Source organism: Indicator indicator, chromosome 1 (assembly GCF_027791375.1).
Source record: "Indicator indicator isolate 239-I01 chromosome 1, UM_Iind_1.1, whole genome shotgun sequence".
Taxonomy (NCBI): domain Eukaryota; kingdom Metazoa; phylum Chordata; class Aves; order Piciformes; family Indicatoridae; genus Indicator; species Indicator indicator.
This window is the reverse complement of record NC_072010.1, coordinates 111,841,368-111,864,748: the sequence shown is the minus strand read 5'-3', so window position 1 is coordinate 111,864,748 and position 23,381 is coordinate 111,841,368. Positions and strand designations below refer to the sequence as shown.

The following is a 23,381-nucleotide window of genomic DNA, read 5'->3' as shown; positions in this document are numbered from 1 at the left end:
GCCCCACAGTGCTTTGTCAGTGCTATGTTGCTGGTTTTCTTTTCTTTAGCTGTAATTTGGGGATGACTGTCAGCTACATGGAGGTTTTAGGTCTTCCAATGCATCTTCCTCTCTCCCTCTCTTTCTGCCTCTTCTTGAACCCCCTTAAAAATTCTCAGAGGTGTGGTGCTACAGATAGAGGAAATAGGCTTCCTACATCTTCTCTTTATGATTTCTCCACAAAGGAGGTTTATTCTTTCTTTTGCCTCCTCTTCATCCAGAATGATCACCTGGCATTGTTCTCCTCACTGTGACAGACACCAAGATGGTGTGTTAGTGAGATGGTTGCAGAGGGATTTTGCAATTGTAGCTTGGCTGGCCAATTCTTGCAGATGTGCAGGCAGCCTTGTCTGTTGGTCATCATCGTTAGACTCCAGTTTCAGGAGCAGCTGTTCACTTTGGCAGGTAAAGCATAATTGCTTTAAAATACATTTTTTTCACAAATGAAAGGTTTCTGTGACATTTTATATGTTATAGGAAGAAAACACAAGAAGCAGCATGTTTGTAATATGTTCTCACTGGTTTAAAAGTCAACCAGCTTCTGAGTTAGTCTCAGACCTTGGTGTCATTCATAGTTTCAGTGACTGCACTGAGAACAGGGATGCTTGGAGCACTTCTGAACTCATGTGTGCCATCATCCCTGTCATGAAAAGCCCTCTCAAACAAAGATCTGGGCATAGAACACCCTTCCTCCTTCTCTTCCTCCCTCTCCCTCTCCATCTCTATCCTGTGGGTTGCTGTGTAGCATTTTCGTGAGGGCAGCCCAGGGATGTGGAATGGGGAAAGCCAGAGTTGTCAGGGCACCAGGACCCTGACATTTACGTAAGAACATTTACCTTCTTCTCAGGGTAAGTAATTTGATAGATTGATTTTGGCAGCAATTCATATTAACTAGAGGTAACAAAGGCTAACAAAATGTGGCCTCCAGTTACAAACAAAGGGCCTGATTCTCCATTTCAGGATATAAGATTGAACACTAGAGTTACAGTGGTGTGGAACTGGGATCATGGATGGGGAATACAGCCCAGAGCCACTGTTAAATATTAAATAGTTTCTGTGTGAAATGACTACTGTATGAAATATACATCCTGATGGTTTATGATTGAATTACCAAGGACTGCTCAAAGCTGTATGAACATTTGTTTAATCACCAACTGATCTCACATCTGCAGCTGGATTTGGAATCTGAGAAACACAATGCATCATAAAATCCAAAAATAAAAATAGAATTGAAAGTGAGCTGTATTTCCTCTAGCCAACTTGTCGTGTCCACTGGACAAAGTGATGTACTTGCATATTAAAGGAAGTGTTCTGCTTTGGAAAGGAGGCTTCCATCTTTTTCATGCATTAATGTTAATGTCAGGTGTCCACAAGAAAAAAAGAAAACATGTGTGCTGTTTTCCCCCCTAATCTCTTGGTATTGCAAACTGCTCCCACCATGTGAAACCTCTCTTTGCTATACTGAGAATCGCAGGTAGCAGATGTGATGAATAAAAAGGTGCCCCTTTAATACATTCTGCTTCCCTACTATGCATTCATTTAATCCATTCGTGGTGGTTTGCTGCAAGCTTCCTCAGTTTGGATTGACTTGAGTTGCTGCGTGATGAGCCCTGTGGGAACTCCTTGGCCTGATTTTTCAAGGCACTGTTTTGTGGCTATGAAATAAATACAGCTGTGCTACTTCCAAACCTTCAAAGAACAAGAGGAGTTGGATTGATGTATGTAGACATTGGCATACGTGTATGGATATATGGCTGTGTATATGGACAGATGTACACATGTGTGTGTGTGTGCCCGTGTTTGCAGGAGTCATCTCTAACACTGAATATTTTGTTGAGAATGGAAGTGAGAAAATTTTTACCTGACATTTATTTTTTAACAAGATGAACTGTTGCATATGTGAATGTTTACAACTGTCCATCTCCCTTAGAACAGTCGCTGGTGAGTTACCAGTGGTCTGAACACACATGGTCACCTTCTCCCTCAGTCATAGCATGTGTCCATTGGAGCAAATATGTCCTGTTCAGGGAAGGGCTCTGTGCTTGGAAGCAAACCACGGGGCCATGCTCCTGTTTTCTTCTGCCTTTCTTCCTGATGGAGGCGCACAGGCACCCTCTTTTGTGAAAACCTTGTCAGAGGGGAGTCCTTATCCAAGCTCCTTCAGCCCTGTGCAGACTCAGGCTGTCAGGGTGAACTGGGAAATGTGGGAGCAAGGACTGTTTCAGCATATATTAATGGGAGATAGAGAAGTATGAAAAAATGATGTTTTTCTTAAAAAAGTATGCCTTGGCTTCTTTTGGGTAAGACTCTCCAAGTTGTAAAAGTTAATAGGAACAGACCTTTTCAGGAAAGAATCTGCTGGTAATGATAAATCCTTCTCTTCTGAAGGATCTGTGTGTACAAAGTACTCATCTGTTCATAGCATAGGATATTGCTAGCTCCTCTGATGTACTGGAGTGTGGTGAGCATTTGGATAATCCAATATCCATCTGCAAACATTCATTTGGATCTTCCTGCCTTTTTAACAAATGTCCACAAGAGAAAGAGTGATTTTTGTCAGAGGATCACATGCAGTGTGTACAACAGGTGGCGTTGTAGTTGGTTTCTCAAAGAAGTGTACCGAGTTTGCTTCAGCTCAGGTTTTTCCAAGTTCCAGACTCTTCAAAAGCCTCTTCAGGGTGGAAAGTTTGATAAAATACTCAGCCATGTCTGGTTTATTTCTTCTTTTGGACAAGTTTTCTGTGGCAGCAGCTGGCGGATCTGAAATAAGATAGTCACAATTCCTTTTTCTTGGGAGGTGAGGAATGCACATTGTAGAGTTCCTTCTTGTGTGGTGGATGCAGGTGGAAAGACTCTTGCCTATAGGACCTTGTTTGTCAGTGGGATTCCTGTCTTGCAAATTATTGGCAGCTGGCATGGTAATGAGTCCATTTCAATATAAATGAGCTTCATTTTATTAATTTCTGTCAGCTCCCAAGCAATTCATGAACTGCTTTTCAGATCTCAACCAACAGCTTGGGGGAAGAGGAGGAGGTGGGGAGCAGAGACGAGAACATGGAGAAGAAAGAAAATGAAAATGTTTTTCCTTTAGATAGGAGCTGGTGACTCTCATGTCTTTTGAGAATCCAGCCAAGAGTGAGAATCACTGTTTCCCCACCAAGCAGTTCTAATAACATGAAGGGCATCAGTAATCTCTTTCAAAGTCTTTGTTCCTTGAGCCTTTTGAAAAGGTTTGTAACTCTGAAAACTCTGCGTACAACGTTGAGTTGATGTTTCACTGCCAGTGTTTGGTTGGGAGAAGGGGGAGTTGGGTGACTTGAGAGATTGTTTAGGCATCACACTCAGTCCTCTGGTGCGTTTGTGGGTTTTGGTATCTTATGGGACTGAACTTTGAGCTGATGCACTTGCAAGGAAGCCTGCCGGGGTATCGGGCCAAAAAAGGGCTGGGATCTGTTACCCACAGCAGTGCACGCTTGTGTGTAACTTGACTATTCTTACGACTTAGGTACAAAGACTTGCAGACTGGCCTCCTGTATCTGTGCCTAAGTGAATGCAATTAAACCTGTGATCCTTTCACTGTGCACAAAAATGCTTGTAAATGCTCTGCCCTACATGACTGATTGAAAAACGTTAATGAAATACCTGCTTGGATAACCACCATTTTGTAAATTAGACAGCCTGCACAGAGAAGTCTCCTCTGAGGTCTTCCAAGTTTGGGTCTGTTTCCTGGGTAGTTGGGTCCTTTCCTGTGGCCAGAAGTTAAACCTTGGTTTATTGGAAGGTGCCTTTCCTGGTGTTCATCTTCAGGTGCAGGTGTTTTTTGGAACTGAGGTTTTCTAGGACTGCCAGAGCAGACTGTCCTCTGCAGTGGCATGTTCATGTCTATGGAGGATTTTTATTGTACAAAGTGGTGGGAAGAGGAATGCTCCATGCTCTGTAGTTTGGGCTGTTGGTGCAGGACCTGGTTTTTCACTTATTCTGCCATCATCAGATTTCACCATTCAAATTTAAGCACAGCATTTGCGTGCTATATTGCACAGTGTTTCCTAGGTAAGTGATGATAACAGGACCTGGCAGAAGACGTCCTCCTGTATAGCCATTCCTGCTAAACCTTTGTCTGATTTTTTTTTTCTCCCCTTTTTCTCCCCAGGTTTTTGGCATATAGTCATAGACTCTGACGGGAGAGTAACGGAGTCGCTGAGTGGCAGGTGCTGACAGCCTCTGCAGTCCCCGTAACTGTTCATTTTGGTATAATTTGCAATTCTATACCTCTAAATGCCACAGCTCTCTTGGGGAAGGTTGCGCTGGATACCAGTACGGCCTTGGAAGGTACATGTGTGTCCATGTATATGTATATATTTCTTTTTAGGAGTTTACCCTGTTGTGTAATGATTCACAGAAGGAAAGGAGAAAACGGATAAGCTGCATGTGGTTTATGGTTACACCCGTTTAGCAATACAAAGGCATTGAATGGCTATCAAGCAGCAACTGATGACATCCCTTCCTCCCTCTCTCCTCCCCCTATTTGTATTGCCTGCAGGGCCTTCTTGGAGTCCATCCCTTGCTTTAGCACATGTGAGAGTGGTTTACAAAAAAAAGAAGTGGTTGGTTAAAAGGTTCTGATTTGGAAATAATTGAATATACTGCTTGAGTTTCTGAGAAACTCAAAGGCTTAGTGTAGAATTTCAGCCTCTTTCTTGCCCTTCTGAAAAAGTACATTTTAATTACAATAAAATGTGTATATTCTCACTTGGTTATTAGTCTTGTACATTTTTCTGTGTAGTTCTTGTGAGTTTGGTAAAAATCTTTGTTGTTGGCTGGCAGATTTTAGCAGAAGTTTATTTCTGTATGCTCATTGCTCACTGTGGTTTTAGTCATTGTTCAGGTTCTCACAGCCTTGGAGCTCTGCTCCAGGAGAAAAATACAGATTTGTCACCAGGGCCTCCCACTAGAATCTAATTTTAAATTTGCAATCTGTTGTCTTGCGAGGTGCTTCAAATTTGGTTGGAAAGTTAATATATTTCAGATTTTCTTCTGCAATCTAATGGCCCAACTTTTTGCATGTTTGAGAGTTAGTAACTTTAATTGAAATTAGTATTTTGGTATTGTAATTATTTTAAGAAATAGTTGATATTGGGGAAAAATTACTGTTTTCAGAGAAAATTATATTCTTTGAGGGGGCTGTCATCAGTGATCATCTAAAATGTGATCATCTTCATGTGTGACTATTTCGTATAAGACTTATCCAGCAAAAATGCAATGGTTCATCTGGAGGTCATTCTGCCTGTTTAGGGTAGCTGATGTAGGGAATACTGTTTTTTCCAACATTTGTGTTCTCCCTCCTAACATTGATACCAGTCTTAAGTTTTGGCTTTGAAAAACCCCGACGACTCAAACCCCTATACTGTCTCTTGACATGCAAGCTGGATAAAAGGTGACTTTCCTGGCCTCTTGAAGACTACCACAGTTTCGACATTTTCCCTGATCTGAACTGGGAAGAAGCAGATCTTTTAGGATAGCCCTTTCCCAGAACAGCCAGTAACTTGATGGATCTCTTGAGGTTGTGGAGGACCAAGTTGCCACCCCTTGTTTGCTGTTCTTGGTCTACAGATTTGAATCTCTATCTTCCGCGTCTTCAGCAAGCAACTGAGTCACTGAGCTGGTGCCTCTTCCAGGAGACGTGCTTGTCTCCCTGCTTCAGTTTTCAAATCTCTCCCTCCTGGAGCAGGAGAGCCTTTTATCAAAAGCAGTCTATTCCCTTGAAAAGTTTGGGCTTTGATGAATCAACATTTTCTGCTGAAAAATTTCCAACTCGTTCTTCTAGCAGTGCATGGGTCTGCATGTGCTACTCTCTGCTAGCTTTAGAGAATAATTCAAACCAGATTTGTGACGCTTCACAATCCTTGGTTGAGCACGACAGACCTGTTTAAAGCTTCAAGATGTGTCACATTTGATTTATGTTGTATCCTGGTGGTACCTTGATAGGTCTTTAATGGTCACCTTTGGATTTGGCGAGCGAGCTAACAAGGGGAGCCTTTGTCCTACCAGCATTTCCGTGCAGCTCCCATTAACATTACTCATTTTCTTAATTTGATACAGATTTTTTTTTTTGTTGAGTGTGCTAAATTCAGTTAAGCTGTAGACAGGCAGCATCTGGCAGTCATAGCTTCAGCAGTTTTAAGATGTTTCTGCCCCAGGGTGTCTGCTGCTGCCCCTGGGAGGGGAAGGCTGGGTTTTCCCTCCCCTGCCCAGTGCCTTCTCCTTCTAGCTGAGGATGCCAGCATCTGCTTCTGTGTGAATTCCTGTTTCAGGGCTGCCTTTCCACATCTCTAACAGCTCACTGCTGCCAAAAAATAGTGGAGGTGCCACTTGCTGTCCCCTCCTTCCTGGCTCCTGCATTGCTCTCCAGCCATGCTGCCTCATCCTCGTCCCGCTCTGTCCCCGGATTGGCACCCTTGTGCTGCCCCTGGCATGTGCTGGCTGAACTCACTATCTCAGCAAAAATAAATTAATAAAATATTTTTTTTCTGAGTGCTGTTTTAGTGGACTCAGCTGCATGAGCACCTGAATTGGGTTCAGGGTAACTGGTAGAAACACTCAGCCAGGAATGAGGAGAGGAAGCAAAAATGAGGATGAGAAGGATGGAGGTCCATTCCAGGAGGAGCCTCTTGTCTTAGAAATTCCATAAATGGTTACCTTTAGCTTGACTCAGTGCGTTTGACTGTTGGGAGATGGTGACAAGCCATGGGGGTAGCACTGTCTGGCATTGCTGCAGCTGGATCAGCTGCACCATGCTTACCTGCATACCACTTGCACCCACCACGCAGCATTCATGCAACCCTGCAAAGTAATGCCAGGGAAATCAGTAGGATTAGGGCAAGGACTCTTCCTGGAAGCAGGAGCCAGGTATGAACTAATGGCAGGATAGATAGCCGTCTGGGGGACTTGCAAATGCCTCCTCACTGAAAGTGCCAATCTACGGAATTAAAAAGGGACAGCTCTTTGCTTTGAAGTCTGACACTTCTTGCCTGTATCTAGCAGATACTTCTCATTGTGTGAAATCACTCAGTAAACATTCCTGTGCCGTCTGCAGAGAAAAGACTTTCCTCCTTCGGTGAGAGTGTCCTTATTTCCTTACGGGATGTGGCCTGAGCTGCTGCTCCTTTCCTTGCCGAGTCACTTGTGGATCTGTTACTTTTTGACTGGATGAAATTTTGCCCAGTGTGCATGGAGACTACTTCGAGGTGGTGGCACGGGGCTGCTTTCCATAGCTGTGTTGCTCGACGTTTTAATCAGCTATTGTTCCTCAGAGTGTGGTGTGTGGGGGATGCTCCTGTCCTTCAGCAGCTCTGTTTCTGAAGGTAAAGAGCCACTTTGCATTCATTCAAGGTTTCAAGAGGACTTCTAATACTACTGTTTCTCCTTAGGTACTGAAGTGATGGCTGCATTGCTGGAGACTGGGGTTATATAGCTGTGTTCTCTGATGGGCTTTGCAGCCAGTGGAAATCCTGTTGAACTAGTGTGGTTAGCAAGATTCTCAGACTTAGCAGTTAAAAGCATTACCCTGAGAGGGTTTTTTTTGCAAGATGGGGAGTGTTGAGGTCTGGTTTTAAACATTAGTGTAGAAGACAAAATGCAGTTTTGTACTTTTAAATGTTTTAGATTCAAAAGCTAGCTGACATTTGTTTTTCAGGCCAGTCCATATCAAAGGGCTGTAGCTTTTAAGGAATAATAAAGCTTCTCTAGGGGTTTATAATGCTGCCATTTTTTTAGAGTCAAACCCTCTCTTCAGTGCATTTATTGTTATAAACAATGCATGATAACCAAGGTTCATGGGAGGTCAGCCACTAATTTCAGTAGACATAGGGTATTTCCTGGTATAGTTTACTTCCCATGCAATTATATTTATTTTAGATACAGAAATGCCCAGATATTAATGGAGGTGCCTGTTGCATTGAGCAGATCTTTAGCCTCAGACAAGACCTACTTTGCTGGGTAGAAGAGTAGAGAAGCTCAGTCCTCTGACGGTGATCAGAAATATCACTGCAGAAGTTCAGGCCTACTATTGCACTGAGGGTGGCCTATGGCAGAAGTGCTATGCCTGTGTTTAATACAACTGATTCCTCACTTTCTATGTAATTTATATAGGGCTAATTCTGTGCAGCAGCAGTAACGAGTATTTAGCGAGGGAAAATACATGATCACATTAATTCTTCCTCAATACCTGTTGGCGCATCCTGTTAAAGGAGAGGAAATTGCCCCAAGGAATGAAAACCTCTAAATTGTTTTACTGACAGGGCAGCTTTTTTTTTTTTTCAATCAAGACTAATAGGAAAACCTCAAAACAAGGAAATTTTTTCTTGGAATTTCTGTTCAAGATTCAAGGACTGTTTATCTAGGTATAATTGTGTTATGTGTAATTTGGGATCTCCTATTTAATTTGAAGTGGCTATGTACTTTAACATTTACTTTTATTGTTCTTCTTGCTCTTTAGCAGAAAGGAGCCAATACTACTAATAAAATATTCCTGACATTTGTTGAGTGAGATCACAGACCTCAGTGTTTTCCAAGGTAGAATCCAGATCATCACTCCCATCTTCTAAAAGGGAAACCTGTTTCACAGCAGCAAAGCAGCACGTGTGCAACTGGATAATGCAGGAGGCTAGGTATGAAGATGGAGACCGAAACCCAGTCCTATGCACCAGCTCAGTTTTACCTTTGTGAGATCAAAGCACTTAAATCTAGCTATCTGCTTCAGAGTGAGTAGGAAGGAAAGGTTATTTTTGTACAGTTTGAGTCATTCATGCTAATTTATTTTTCATAATATGGCTTTCTTGTGTGGAGCTCTCTGTACCTGTGCTTAATGTTGTACTGTTTTTTGTTCCAGAAATCAAACCTATCATTAGCTTGCTGCTGAACAGTTGAATTGGTACTTTGCTATTTGGTGCTTCAATTCACAGTTCCTAGTGAAAAAAACAAACAAGTGAAATGTCAGATAAAGGTGTATATCCATCTGTTTTTTGGCATTTTGTTACATGCAGATAAACAATAGCTGTTGATTTTTCAAGTTGAGAAAGTAATGCTGAAAGTTGAGTGAATGTATACAGAGCTGAGATTTCCACTTCGCTTTGGTGGTAAGCTGGTTCCAGTTCACCTCAAGCTTCACAGTTCAGTCCTTTTCTACACTCTTCATTTACACCATTTACATTATAGCATAGCTATAATCTGAATTTTTCCTATGTACTGAGTTACCTGAGTTGTATCTGTAAGTTTGCTGATAATAGTCACTGACTCAATGAATTCTGTGGGATTGTTGATGCTGTTTAAAACACAACCTGTGAGACTCAGTGGAAGCTGTGGTGCAGGTATTAGAACAAGCTCATTAAAAAAAAAAGCAGTTCTTTTGGGTGCTTGGGGGCATCCGTGTGTCTTCTTGCCTTCATTTTTGGTTACTGCATTTAACGGTCTCCCCTTCTCTCCCCCTGCAGACTGTGACGCCATGGGAAACGCAGAGAGCCAGAGTGTAGAGCATGCCTTCTATGGAGACAAGCACACCAGCCTGGGCCGCAAGCACACCTCCCGCTCTCTTCGCCTCTCCAATAAAGCCTCTCGCCGGACGCGACACGCTTCTTCTGGAAAAATTATCCACCGTAACTCAGAAGTGAGCACCCGCTCCAGCAGCACCCCCAGCATCCCCCAGTCCCTGGCAGAGAATGGCCTGGAGCCCTTTGCCCAGGAGGCCAACCTAGAGGACTTTGGAAGCCCAATCTGGGTGGACCGTGTGGACATGGGATTGCGTCCTGTTTCCTACCACACTGACTCCTCCATCACTCCAAGCGTGGACAGCAGCACTGTCCTCACTGCTGCCTCTGTCCAGAGCATGCCTGACTCAGAGGAGAGCAGGCTCTATGGGGATGAGCCACCATTCCTTGTGGAGGGTGACAGGAGGTCACATCGATATGCAGCCAACGGGACAAACTTCATGGAGACAGCCAGCTTCAAGAAGAAGCGTTCCAAATCGGCTGACATCTGGCGTGAGGACAGCCTGGAGTTTTCGCTTTCTGACCTCAGCCAGGAGCATTTAACAAGCAATGAGGAAATCCTGGGCTTGGCTGAGGAAAAGGATGCTGAGGCCACTAGGGGGACGGAGGCCAGTGACAGCCCCCAGCCACTGGTCACCTGCCAGCGTGCCAACTCTATGAGCGACTTGTATTCCCCCAAGCCCCCCAGTGCTACCATCAACGGAGGCCCACGAAATGCCTTTGGAGGGTACTGCCGGAATTTAGTGTCCGACATCCCGGATATCGGAAGCCATAAGATGGCATCAGTGACTGCTGAGGACACGCCTTCCTACAGTAATTACAATACACTGCCCTGTAGGAAATCCCACTGCCTTTCCGAAGGGGCCACCAACCCACAAATCAGCCACAGTAACAGCATGCAAGGCAGAAGGGCAAAAACTACTCAGGTAAGGAAGGCGGTTTGCTTCCACCTAAAACAGAAGCGCGTGGTATTTGCTAAGCTGTGTCTGTAGATTAAGATGTTTCAGGTTCTTCCAGGCCCCGTTTTATTTTAACACCCCCTTTCTACAGAGGGGGCTGCATTCAGGAGAGAACTGAACTAATTGGTCTCTGGAGCTGGCTTGATCCCATCACTTCTCCCTTCCTTATCTGCAGCTCTGGGGCTTTTCTACTCTTCATTGCCTCTGGAAAAAATAAATCTGCATTTGCCAGCTAAAGATTTTCCTGCATGTTTTGCAGTGCTGAGAGTGCTTTTTTTTTCCAGGGTAGCTGCCAAAACTGATCACTCCACTCAAGGAGCTTGCGCGTGTTGATTGTGTCTCTCCTCTGTCCTGCCCGCCTTGCCACCCTCCCTTGACTGCACATGTGTAAGCATTCCTCAGCTCTTGTGGCTCTGAGCAAAGAAGAAACCTGTTTCCCCTCCTCTCTAGGGTAAACATTCTCTGGGCTGAAATTTCACTCTTCTGCTGAGCTGATACTCTCATCTATGCAAAATATCACACAGAAACAGTGCTGTCCCCTTGCAGGAGACTGCCAGTCCTGCAAGCCACAGTACTCAACCCCCTGTAAATTAGAAAATTATGAGAGATGTAGAGGTATGGAGAAGATGCTGCTTCTCCTAGCCAAGGAGGATGTCATACCCTTCATCCTTTATTCTTTTAACAGAAAACACAGAACAAGGATGGACTTTCCTATCTTGTGCCCTTTCCAAACACGAGTCCTGTGATCTTTGCTTTGATGGCTGCTGTTGGGTCTTTATTATGTTTTGCCCTGCTTTTCTTGGCTGTGTTTTGCCCGATTGAGTTGCACAGCACTGCCTTGTCCTGCAAATGCAATTCTGCTTACAGCTGAGCGGCAGACTGCTCTTAGTGAGGGGGAAAAAGGAGCTGCAAGTTCTGTACAAGCCGCGTGTGGCATACACGTGGTGGGCACATTGCACTCGTTTTAAGTTCATTCATATGGCTTGCTCAGTCTTCTCAGATCAGTGGTCTATCCATCTAATGGAATAGGCTAGCTGTGGTGATTTTTATATACACTGTTTTCTAGCTCTGGGCACCAACTTAGAAACATGGCCAGGGAACACAGACAGAACAATCTGATGGCACAGGTCGGAGCTGTGCACCAGATTGCATGCTTCAGCAGCTCCCCTGATTTTATTGCATGGTTTCTCCTACATATGCCATGCAGTGTATGCTCTCCATGCTGCCTGACCCAGAAAAAGAAAAAAGCTGCACGTTTCGTCAAGGTCGGAGGCTGGCAGGCTCATGCCCTGCTGCCAGGCTGAGCTGCTGGCAGGACACTAGCGTTGGAGATACCAGGCTAGGCAGTGTGAATCAGGCAGATTGCAGCGTGCCACAGCAGAGGTGTGGGGCTGCAGAGGTATCAAAGTATCACAGTACATTAAAGGTTGGAAAAGACCTCTAGAGATCATCGAGTCCAACGCCCACTTGTGGAGGGCTGTTAGAGGGTGAGAAGAGCGTGTCCCCCTCCTTGACTGCAACTGGCTTGTGAGAGCTAATGGGAAGGGACTGCTGAGTGGCTTACCGGCTGTGCTTGATCTGTGAAGATACACAGCTTCTAAATATAAAAATGACATGCTAAAACAGATGCTGCAGTGTCCCACAACAGTGTCTTTGTACTTCAAAACCAGCTCTTTATTTTTGGAGGTATTTTTACGGTGCAAACTCAAATCCCCTTTGGTGCTCCATCAAGGCAGTGCAGGATAAAAAACAAGAGAACAACAAGAAGCAGAAAGGGGGAAAAAAAAAAAAAGGATGTTATTTGGCAGCCTTGAGCATAACAGCTTTCATGGAGATTGTTAGGTGCAACTGCTGCCTCCAGCCCTCTTTCAAGTGCATTTAAGAAAAAGAGAACAGCTTCACTGGTGAACAGCAAAGCATTTGTTTTCCTTCTTGGTGCCTATCTTGAGATTAAGATTCCTCTGAGGCACTTAGTGAAAGTCACGAATTTGCGTAGCATTTTGTGAGGCCTCAGCCATACCCAAGGAAGTCACTCTCTGATGCTGGTTTCACTAGATGCTTCTCCTGAGCCTGCAGACAGTGGCTATGTGGAGTCTCAGGAGCGATTATTACCATGTATGAATTCAACAAAATTAAAGCTTTGGAAAGGTCAAAATTTCTTCCAAGTCTTTAATCCTAGCAGCATCCAGTAAGTATAAGATACTTGTCAGCAATGAAGTCATGTTAGCCCAAGCTTACCTTTAGCAAGCTTAGGGAAATTACTATTATTATGTATTTGATAGATGGGACAAAAAGGAAGTCCGGATTTGCACACAACATAACATATTCACTAGTTCCCTGGTGAACCTGATTAGGTAGCTTTGAATGGGGTGAGAGGAGGGAAGCTATCAACCTGTGTCTGTACCAGGTCCTCAGCCCCACAATGTCTTAGCACTTTGCTCATCTTGACTTGACTTGAATGTCTGGTGTGAAATAGAGCAGGTGATTACCCTACCTGAGATGGTGGAAGTTGAAATGTAGAGCTAATGGCCTTACTGCTTTCCTCTTAATGTGCTCGTTAGCACTGTGTTGGCCTGTGCCAGCTGGTACTTGGTCACAGTTTGGGGAATTGCATTTCCCTCTGCCTTTCTCAGTCTTTCAGCGCTGTCTCAATGGGCTTCACACTCTTGATAACGACTTTGAGCATTGCCTGCCACATGTGTCCTTATAGAATAGAGTCATGGAATTGTTTTGGTTGGAAAAGACCTCTAAGATCATCGAGTCCAACCATCAACCTAACACCACTATGGACATTAAACCATGTACCAAAGTGCTGTAAAACATTTTATGCTATAAAACCAATGTAGTGGTCTGAGGCATGTTTCATGAATTTTTTTTCCAGCCTTTTGAACTGCCTTCACCTATCTTGATCCCACAAAATTATTGTTATGTCTTTGGGCCACAGCAACACTACACAAAGGTGACCCAGGGCCAAGTATAATACAGGGTTGGACATAGTTTTACCTCCTGATCTCCAGGCCAATGACCTGTCACTGTCCCTGTGTTCTTCACCAGTGCAAGGGTAGGTCCCTTGTTCAAAGTCATCTAATTGAATCTCATAGACAGGAGTGAGGTTTCTGCCTAGATTACTGTTGCCCATCCTCACAAGAATTTGGTTTTGTATTTGCCTACTGCTAGAAATACTAAAAAATCCTGATGGCCACTTGTAGGTAGCTTTTGAGTAGTCTAGTTCCCAAGGAGGTCCCTAAAAGCAGGAGTCACCAAGTGCAGGGTAAGTGAGACCATGGCCACTGACTCGTACCCTTGTGTTTGATTGCTAAATCCAGCCATTGCATGTTCAACTATATGTGCATCATCATATTTTATATACAGGCTAAACTTAGTAGAAATTGTCAGTAACTGTAATTTTTGTGGTGTGCTGACCACTGTTACTGAAGAAAACACATCCTTGAATGTATCACAGAAAGGAGATGTTGCAATCACAGCTGTAGGTGTTTTGTTACCTTATCCATGGGTTCTTTCCAAGTATGGGTTTACATTAAAGAAAGAAAGGGATCCAAAAAAAAAGAAAGAAAAGAAAATCTGTCCCTTCCAAATTTAAACTTTAAATTGAACTGTGGGAGTCACTTTCCAATAATTGAGAAGGAGAGCTTTTTAATACTGGAGAGACAACTATATTCAGTATGCACAAGTGATTAATATTCACAGGGTGGCTTTGGGTTACCCACGCAGTGGTTCTGGTTTTTTCTGTAACGTTTTAACATTAAGGGTTCAGATCTGCTGAAGTGAGACTTCCCAGAGAGCTCTGCTGGGATCCTCTTTGGCTTTTCGAACTAATGTGATGTAGGTGGAAAAAGCTTAATTGGCTGACGTTTTCACCCATTTTGCCTCAAGGGAGACAAGCCCTGGTTGGACACAGCTTGTTCTGACTGTGGGTTGTGGGATCCCCAGGATTCTAGAACCTGCTTGTTGGGATACAGATTTTGTGAAATGGCCCTGTTGTGTCCTTGCAGCTAAACATCTGCCTGTGGATCACTTTCTCCTCCTCCTGGTGGTAGATGTTCAAAGGCACCACATGCTCCCCTGCTGTAAGAGCCCTAACTGAAATTTCAGAAGGGCAATGGAAACCTTGAGATAGGGTTTTGTGCCACTTCCAAGCCTTTCTTACAGCTTGCTTATTCTTTATTTCCCCTCTGTGGATAATTTCTGACTGCTGTTTTCTCTAAACCATCAACTCTGAGCATACAACCTCACATAGAGCATGAACTTCTTTTGACATTTCATACTATAAAGGTAGTCAAGTGAAGACATCTTGCATGTACAGAAGATGTTCTGGTCACATGGCAAAATCTGCTTGCCCTGCTGTGGTGCCAGCAGTGTGTCTATTCATGGATATCTGCTGCAGATTGGCACAAGCTAGCCTTACCTAATGCTAGCTACTGCACTGCAGGTTTCACTCCTGCTCTGTTGTTTCTTGTGACAGTTGAGGTGGTGATGGCCATGGCCATTGAAGCCAGAGACCTCCACAGGCTTCCAGTCCTGGTATTTGCTTCATGGGGGAAGACATTAGGATTACTTCCTAGTAGGTGTGAAGCTGTGGGTGGACTACCTTTACTAGACAATTCATGGTATTTTACAAGGAATATTTAGAGTATAGTCTGACACCTGTTTGCATTAAAGAGACAGTGGCCCAAGGGCATGGTTAAACACTCACATACAGCATTCCTTTCTGAGCCTTGTAGCACAGTTTATGATTTTCTCTAGAAAGCTCAGTTCCATCATTAGCATTAGAGTGGTGCAGTCCAGATTTTTTACATAACTTTTGAGAAGGAATAGCAAGAAGATGTCCCTCAACTCTTATTTTACAGTATCTTTGTTTCAGTGTTTGTTGTGAAACTGAGCAGGAAGAGAGTGAACAAACTTCCAGCCCAACTGCCTTGGAAACTGCACTTCCTTCAGCACCAGCCCCAGACTGTCCTTGGCGCATTAAATCCCCTTTTGTCTGATTTTCAAGTTTACTGCTATTTTTAGGCCTCTGTAGGTAGCCTGAAGGAATTTGGGATCTCAACCCTTAAAAAAAAGTTTTATATTAAAAAAATTTGCAGCATAAGCTGGAGATGAAACCAAGGTTTTTGTGGGAATTAGATCAAGACTTACTTACAGAGAAACTGGTCTAAAATTAGAATACCTTTCCAGTCCATATTATTTTTTTTTCTATCTCAGGGAATTTTGTAACAGGTTATAGTGTTTTATTACATTCCTTAGGATGGCTAAACTCCAGAGAGCTGATACTTGTTTTTAGGTTGTGTACAGCTTTTTCATGAATGGATTTGTGGCATAGAGAATATAACATCAAAACATAAAAGAACCATACTGGGACAGTCACATGAAAGCACCCTCCAGCCCTATACCTTGTTCCCCAAATACCAAGTGCTCAGAAAAAGAAAGAAAAACTGTGGGAGTACAGGGTGAATTTTCCTTCAGGGAATCCTTGATGCCAGAAGTTTAGTGATTTGAGTCTTCCTGAGTGAGGAATATGTCCAAGACTGTTGGGTTGGCCTGTCCCCCATGAATTCTCTTTTTTTGAAATAATTTTCTGCCTTTGGCTTCTACTGCATCCTGTTCATTCTCCTGCATAACACTTGTGACCTTACAGCCTGCTCTTAGAGCTCTCCTTGGTCATTGCCTTTAGAGGCAGAGTATCTTCAGCATCTGAAGCTCTGCCCCTATTAAAGTAATGCTGTACATCTCAGTCTATAGTCTGGAAAACATAGCTATTTTCAGCCTCAGTATGATTCTTAATCAGATTGACACAGATCTTTAATCTTAATTGTTTGACTCCAGATGAACTGAGGAAAAATATAAAGACTAAGTTGTGTATCATTAAATTATAATTACATGACACATAGTTTACTAAGTACCTAGAAGTGAAATGTTTCTGTTTTGCAGCTGGGGTGTATATCCCACTGATTTGAGCCCCTCTTCGTGTAGTCCCATAACATCTTACAGATGGAGGCCATTCCCAAGGTCTTCAAATACAACCTGAGCTGCATGTGCTCCAAATCTCCCAAAGCTGAACGTCCTCGATTTGGATGGTTTGGCTTGAGTGACTCAAGGGCCTGAATCCCGCTGGAGAGCACTGGCCAGATAAGCACTTTGCTGAGCCTCCAGGCAAACAACCCTATTAAAACCAAGAATTTCTATTTTCAGCTACTAGCCACATGGCAGCAAGTTAAAGGAAGGAGTGGAAATGGCCTTGGAGTAGACATTTGTTTTGATTGCAGCCCAATCTTGCACCAGCATAAACTGCTTGCAAATCCATGTATGTGTCCTGCTGGCTGTTGGTGTGGCAGTTCTCTGTGGGTCTAAATGACCAGACCCATTTAATGAGTAGACCTAAGGAGCTATCTACGACCTAGCTAACTGGAAGTGGATTCAGTGTGAGCCTTCAGGAAAGCTCAGACAAATAGAGGGCTCCAGACATAAACTCAGAAGTCTTTCCTACTCTGTCACCAGGCTGCTCTTCTCAGATGGATGAGATTAAATCAGGTATTGCTTATTCAGGATATTTTAAAGCAAACAGCAGTTGCTCCCTTTGGAAGAGCACACAACTCTGCCCCACTATTTTCAAGAAAAAGAGCATGTGGAAATGAGTGTTTTGCTCTTTACTGGCAAATATTTTGATACTTTTTCAAGATCCTAATTTGTTTTTCTTCTTTCACTCTTGGTCTGAGGCCAATGGAAAGCAAATAAACAGCACTGATATCTGATCTACCTCCATTCAGGCATGTTTTTTTAAACAGTAGGACTTGTAATTTACGCTTCTAAAGTTCTTGTACCTTTGGCAATAATTGTATTCTCTGTAAAGCTATATATACTGCATGTTTTTAGTTTCAAGTACTTCCCACTTAAAAATCACAGACAGGTTGCTACAGCTGCTTGTTTGCTGGGCTGTGCTTACTTGGATGCAATTTGCAGTAGTGATACTTTCCAGTGAAGTGCTCCGGTGAATGTTTCTTTTCAGAGAGCTTCAGCATGTGATCCTGTGACCAGTCATAATTCCAGATGGCAGACATTTCCCTGCTCCCTTAAGTTAGGTGATTGTTCAGGTGAGCACCTCCCAGATGACATTTTGATTTCAAGCTACTGTTCTAGCATCTTTCCCCCTCCTTCACTTCTTCCCCCTCTATTGTGTTTCTCAGTAAGAATTGTCTCTTCTTGGCACTGAATGAGCAAAAAGTAACCTAACCTTGTATTTTACTTCAAGGATTTTGGTTAGGCAGGTTGCCATTTGCTTAGCTTGCACACAGTTAGGCTGCTTGCGTTAGCTTATGGTTAGCTCAATCCCTCTAGAAACTTCCTTCAGCTGGGTGGTCCATTGGGATGAAAGCAAAACCAATTTTGAGGACTCCTCATCATATCTTTTGAGAACAGAGAGATTGAACACCTGTGTTCCAGAACTGAGACTTCTTCTCACTGCTGGTGATGGAAAGTGCATGTCCACCCCAGATCTGCACAGATTTCAGAAGCTGTGTGCAGGGACCACACTGCAGGAAGCTTTATGATGTGCTTTAACACCCCTTAAAAGCCAGGGAAGAGCCAATGGTAGTGCTTTGTGCTATTTCCTGCTAAGGGAAATTAGTTGCCCATTATGTGTTCTCTCACAGGCTTGGATTTCTCTCATGTTATTAAGAAGCAAAACAGAAAAAACCAAACGTCCTCCTTCCCATTATTAGATGCTTCAGCTCTTAAGGAAGCTAAACTAACTTTCTGAACATGCACAGTTTACAAACTGGTGCCACAACTTGAGACAGTGAAGAGCTTCACGCAGTCCCTTGGAGAGAAGGATGAAACTGTTCTATGTGTTTCTCTGCAGCTTTATGGGGATAGTTTAATTTTCAGTATTTTCTGTCTCACAGCTGGCAAATCCTTCAGAGATGTACTTTCCTGAGGGCTGCAGGGAAAAGAAGGGCTCACATGTTAGCTGGGAGATGTCTGCAGTGTCAGTGAACCAAAAATATTCCCAGCCCCTGCGTTATGGGCACCAAGCTAATGTGGTAGCTTAACATCAAGTGAGGGGACCAAGAGTAATACTGAGGTAACAGCCATGTATATCAGTCTGAGTTGCCTGCAAAGGAAACAAGGTTGATAGATGCTTGATACATTGGGGTTTACTACCTACCTGTTCCACAGAAGCAAAGTGGATGCACACACATCTCCTTCCCGTATATGAGTATGTTCTGGGTGCCTGGCACCCAATGCCTTGTCTGTCTTTCTAAGGTGCCAAATTACACTGTACAACATTCACTTAGACAAGTTCATAAAGGAATCCTGGAACCAAAATACACGCCTTAAGACTTTCCCAGGGATTATTGCCCAGAAACCTGTGACTGTGATTCATCCTTTCATAATAAGCGTGAAGCTTACTACTAGGAGAAATACCTAGGGGTTCGGGCTAGTACCTTTTGGTCAAGAGTAAATCTGATTTCAGAAAGCCATGGCCAAAACCTTCTTACTTATTAAACTACTCTGAGCAACATCAATAACACATGTAAGGGTTGGGGTTTGTTTTGGATTTTGATTCTTTACAGACATCAGAGGAACTGCTGCACCAGTACGATGAATGTACAGATGTAGGAACCAAAGCTGCATATACATATAAGTATCTGATCTCTTTGAGTTCCCAAAGGTAACAAATCCAGCATCTCACTATGGTATCCACATACAAATTGGACTTGGCTTGTACCTCACTGGACTTGCAAGTCCTCCTAGGAGATTGTGATGAGATGTAAACAAACCCCAGCTAATTCAACAGAAAGCTGCAGGTGGTCCACGTTGGTTTGTGCCTGTCAGCTGAGTTCTCCAAATCAGTGCATGGTGGCTGGTTCTGAGATAGTACTGTCCTGTTGCATGCAGCCCTGTAGGTGTCTTCAAAACTTTCTTTGATACCAGCTACCACTGAGGGACTTTGTTCACTGCTGTGGGAGGAGAGATCCTTCATCCCTCTGAGTTTACAGTGAGTTATGTGAACAAGGTTCTGTATGTTTGTCACAGTCTTTAGAACTATATTCCTCCCAGACAGAACAAGCTATGAAGTTGCTTTTTTGTGTCTGCATTGCAGCTTTAAAACCACTTCTCCCACTCAGGTTTCAATTGCAATTTATGATTTATCTTTGCTTCTGGAAATGTTTTGACTCTTTTCAAGATGGATAAATTGTCTAATGCATTAATTACCAGGTGTTCAAGTAACTCTGGAGAAGGGATTTCAGTTTAATTTGGAGCAAGTTGTATCTTAGCTGACCACCTTGACAATCAAATGATGGTAAAGTCAGTACTGAAAAGAAAGTAAAAACACTTATCAGGCCAATCTTTTTCTACATAGGAGCTTCAAAGAGACACCAGGCACATAAAAGCATGCAAACCATCAAGCTTCTTATCCATCTATTTAAAATATATTCCATGATGCTTGCCTAACTAGCAACCAGACAGGTTATGTGCAATTTCAGGATGCTGCTGAATATGAACATCTTATTCCTCAGTTGCTAAACAGGATGGGGAACAGAGGATTTGCATTCTCTTGGGAGGAAGCCCCTTCCAAGTCACCTTTTACTAATGAGTACTTTTAATCTAATGGTTAATTTAGAAAGAAGTATTAACCATATAAGGAACTGTTTACATTAGGGAAGTCAGCGTTTTCCTGCTAAATCAGTCCCATGTGCCTAAATTGCCAATGAATCACTGCTGTCAGTCAAGCAGGAGAAAGTGATTCATTAAGCCATTTTAATAGTGTCTGTAACATGGCTGTTGGTGGAAAGTTTGGTAAATGCATCATCATTGCAAGTGTTCTGATTGTGTTAAGTTACAAGCTGGGGAGCTGGGCAAGGTTTATCCCATCCAGTGGCCTCTTGCTAGCAGAGACCAATACCAAATATGTTCACTGAAGGTACAAAGACTCTTGGAACCTGTACCAAACTCTTCTCCTGATTTTTCTAGCTGAAGGTAGGCGTTTCTTCTGAAGCAAAAGGAATTTTTTCTGTCTTCGAAATCCAGCAAGAAATTAAAAAAAAAATGTAGCTGTGGCATACATATGGATGTGTGAGTATCATACGACAAATATGCAAAACCAACAGCACCAAAGTACATTAGCTGGATGTAGCTTGCATTACAGTTTTATTCCCCACTGGCTTGCTTTGTGTGAAACCCAGCATTCATGTGAGGAAAAACCACATATATTTAAGTGAGTTGCTAATTCTTTCACTAATATTTTAACCAAATGGTTCATCAGTTAAATTGTTCTCTGTATTTGATGGGGCTGGGATAATTCCACTTCATTACATTCGAATGCTGTTGTAGCTGTCTGGGCACGTGGCCTGCTTGCAGGGCCCCACTGTGTCCTTGTTGGTAACAATGGCACCATTCAGTCTGTCCCTGGCTTCTCATTCTGTGGTGAGTCAATCTAGTGTTGGACATTCCATCTTTCCCTTTTCTCTCCCTCCACTAGTCTGCTGAATGTCCTTTCATAAACTTTGGACATTTACAAACTGATATTGTAGCCCTGACAGTGCAAGGAATGTCACTGCTCCTCCATTATCTTCAACAGCAGCAGGAATCCCTGATCCCAGAGGAAGCTGTGGTACTACTTACCACCTCTCCATCAAGGCTCACAATGCCGCACAGTCGCTAGAGCCTGTTTAGTTCCCTTCTCAGCCGGTGGTCTTTATGTGACCTGCTACCTGCTTTCCACCCAGCAATCTTAAATTGAAGGGACAAAGCCCCCTGTGTATTCTGCTTGCTGTCTCTGTGGACTAAATACTTGTGTTTGCAAAATGCCAAGAACTGTGATTCTCATGACCTCACCTATCTCTCTGTCTTAGAGGAAATATGCTTTCTTTTCTTTGCTACAGGCTTTCTACTTGGTGTGACCAATTTAAACATTTCCACCTCCCTCTTGCATTGCCCTCTTGTCCACCCAGGCCCAAAGCTAGCTAAACACCAATGGAAAGGCTAAGTGGGCAGCACAGATTTTAGTTCCAGTCTTTCATTTGGTTCCTGGGATGGTCTATCCAGGCAAAAATATTCCTCTGTGTGGAGGCAGCTGTTTGTCAGCCTGAAAACAGAAAACATGACATCTCTACTGAGGTACAAAATACTCGTTGTGGTGTCCTAAATCTTACGCGAGCTGAATGAAAATTTTTGGGGTTTTAACCAATGAAATAAAACAGAACCCCATGGTGATAGCAATTACAAGTTCAGAGTAATGTGCTGGTGATTTGTTATAATGTGTGTTTAATGTCCAAATCTGTGGGCTTCAGAAACGTACATTTTACGATCTTCAGCTGTCTCCCAGCTCCTGCAGCGTGCCTGGCACATGCTGTCGGCATTATGATGGAGAGTGAAGGTAGTGATGTAGTGAAGGTGGAGCTGTGCCTGTAGTTCAACCCTGGTCTCAAGAGTCTTTGCCTAGGAACTCCTGACAAGGAGTGTTTTGTTAGCAAGCCCCTGTGGTGCATCCTGACATGGACCTGGGATGACAATAAATCTTCCTCAGAGGAGAGAGATGTTGCTGTGACCCATGAGACTCTAAGAACCTGAGGAGGAAACGTGAGTAAATTTTTAATAACTCTCACGAAGGTTATTCAGTGTTCACTTTGCTTCTGTGCAGTAGGCTGTGGTGACTATGTCACCAGGAACTTTGAAGCTGGACACCAAAGCTAGGGGCCTATGTATCCACATTGATCTTATCAGTGGCGAGCCATGCTGTTGAGATGCTTCATTTTCATCACCCTCATTTGAAAATTTTCAGGAGTATTTCTGTGCCCCAGTAATGCCTTCATCAAAGATAGGGTTTGTTATTTGGCTTGAGAGTGTTACCCCTTTGGCCTTGGCACATTTCTGCAGAAGCACACATAAAACCTCTGTACTTTCTGGTGAACTCTTAATTGAATGCCCTTCAGTGTGCAGGTTACAGCACTGTGAGATGGCCAGAGCAGATGCTGGATGCTTCTTGAGAGCTTTTCATACCCTCTGATGAGAACGAGCTGACATTGCAGCAGAAACTCAGAAGTCAGAGACCTGTACAATGAATGCTCTTAAACCTACTAACCCCAAGACCAATGTTCTCATACAGAAGACTTCTGAAAGTGCTTAATGCTACATTTCATAATTCATGAACAATATTTGCAGGCTGTAGGTTTTGAACTGTTCTGATCTTTGTATGCTCAGACCCTGCTCCTACCAAAAGGCTTGAATTGGTTGGCTAGGCTGTGATAGGGCATATTTAAGAGAGAAAAAGGAGTGCAGGGAGCAAAGGGAGGTTAGGGGCAGAGCTGCAACATTACACTGAGAAGATCACTTGACCTGTCTAGTCTATCACTTCCATTGTGGTAAAGATTATAAAGATGTTTGCAAAATGTGTTACGATTTAATCTCATGAGCATGTGTAACATTCACTCTGAGTTTTCCATCCTTTCAATTTTTTATCAGTTGCAGAGAATAATCCCCATTTAAGGACAAGGAAACTAAGGCAATGTGGCTCATCAAGGTTACACAAGAAGAAGGCTGTTGTCATGCTGGGCACGAGGAACCTTGAGAGTCTGACTTGCGGTACTGCGCTTGAACATCTCTGTGTACACTTCTAGTTTTGAAAAAATACTCCATCTGCACCAAGAAAGTTTTGTGTGTACACTGGTTGCCCAAATTACAAATCCTATCTCCATGAGGCTGGTGGTCTGTTTTTGTAGCTCTTTATTTTTTTAAACTGACTGATTCTAGTTAAAGAATGAAATATGTTTCATAAAAGTTCCATCAGCTTAAAATTTTGGAAATGACTCTATGCTTTTTG

At 43.2% G+C, this 23,381-nt stretch overlaps 1 protein-coding gene across 3 annotated transcripts in view; it reads left to right on the top strand.

Annotated features, from left to right (window-relative positions):
- Window positions 1-1,392: 1,392 nt before the first annotated feature.
- The window catches only part of TIAM1 (TIAM Rac1 associated GEF 1), a 98,912-nt gene continuing 76,923 nt past the window's right edge, over window positions 1,393-23,381 (top strand). For 2 of the 3 annotated variants that reach the window (XM_054381830.1, XM_054381837.1), the window contains exon 1: window positions 9,539-10,507. In XM_054381830.1, coding sequence (XP_054237805.1) covers window positions 9,539-10,507 — 969 coding nt within the window. Of the gene's footprint in view, window positions 1,403-9,527; window positions 10,508-23,381 lie in introns of those variants that run through there. The other variant, XM_054381845.1, reaches the window with a different exon arrangement.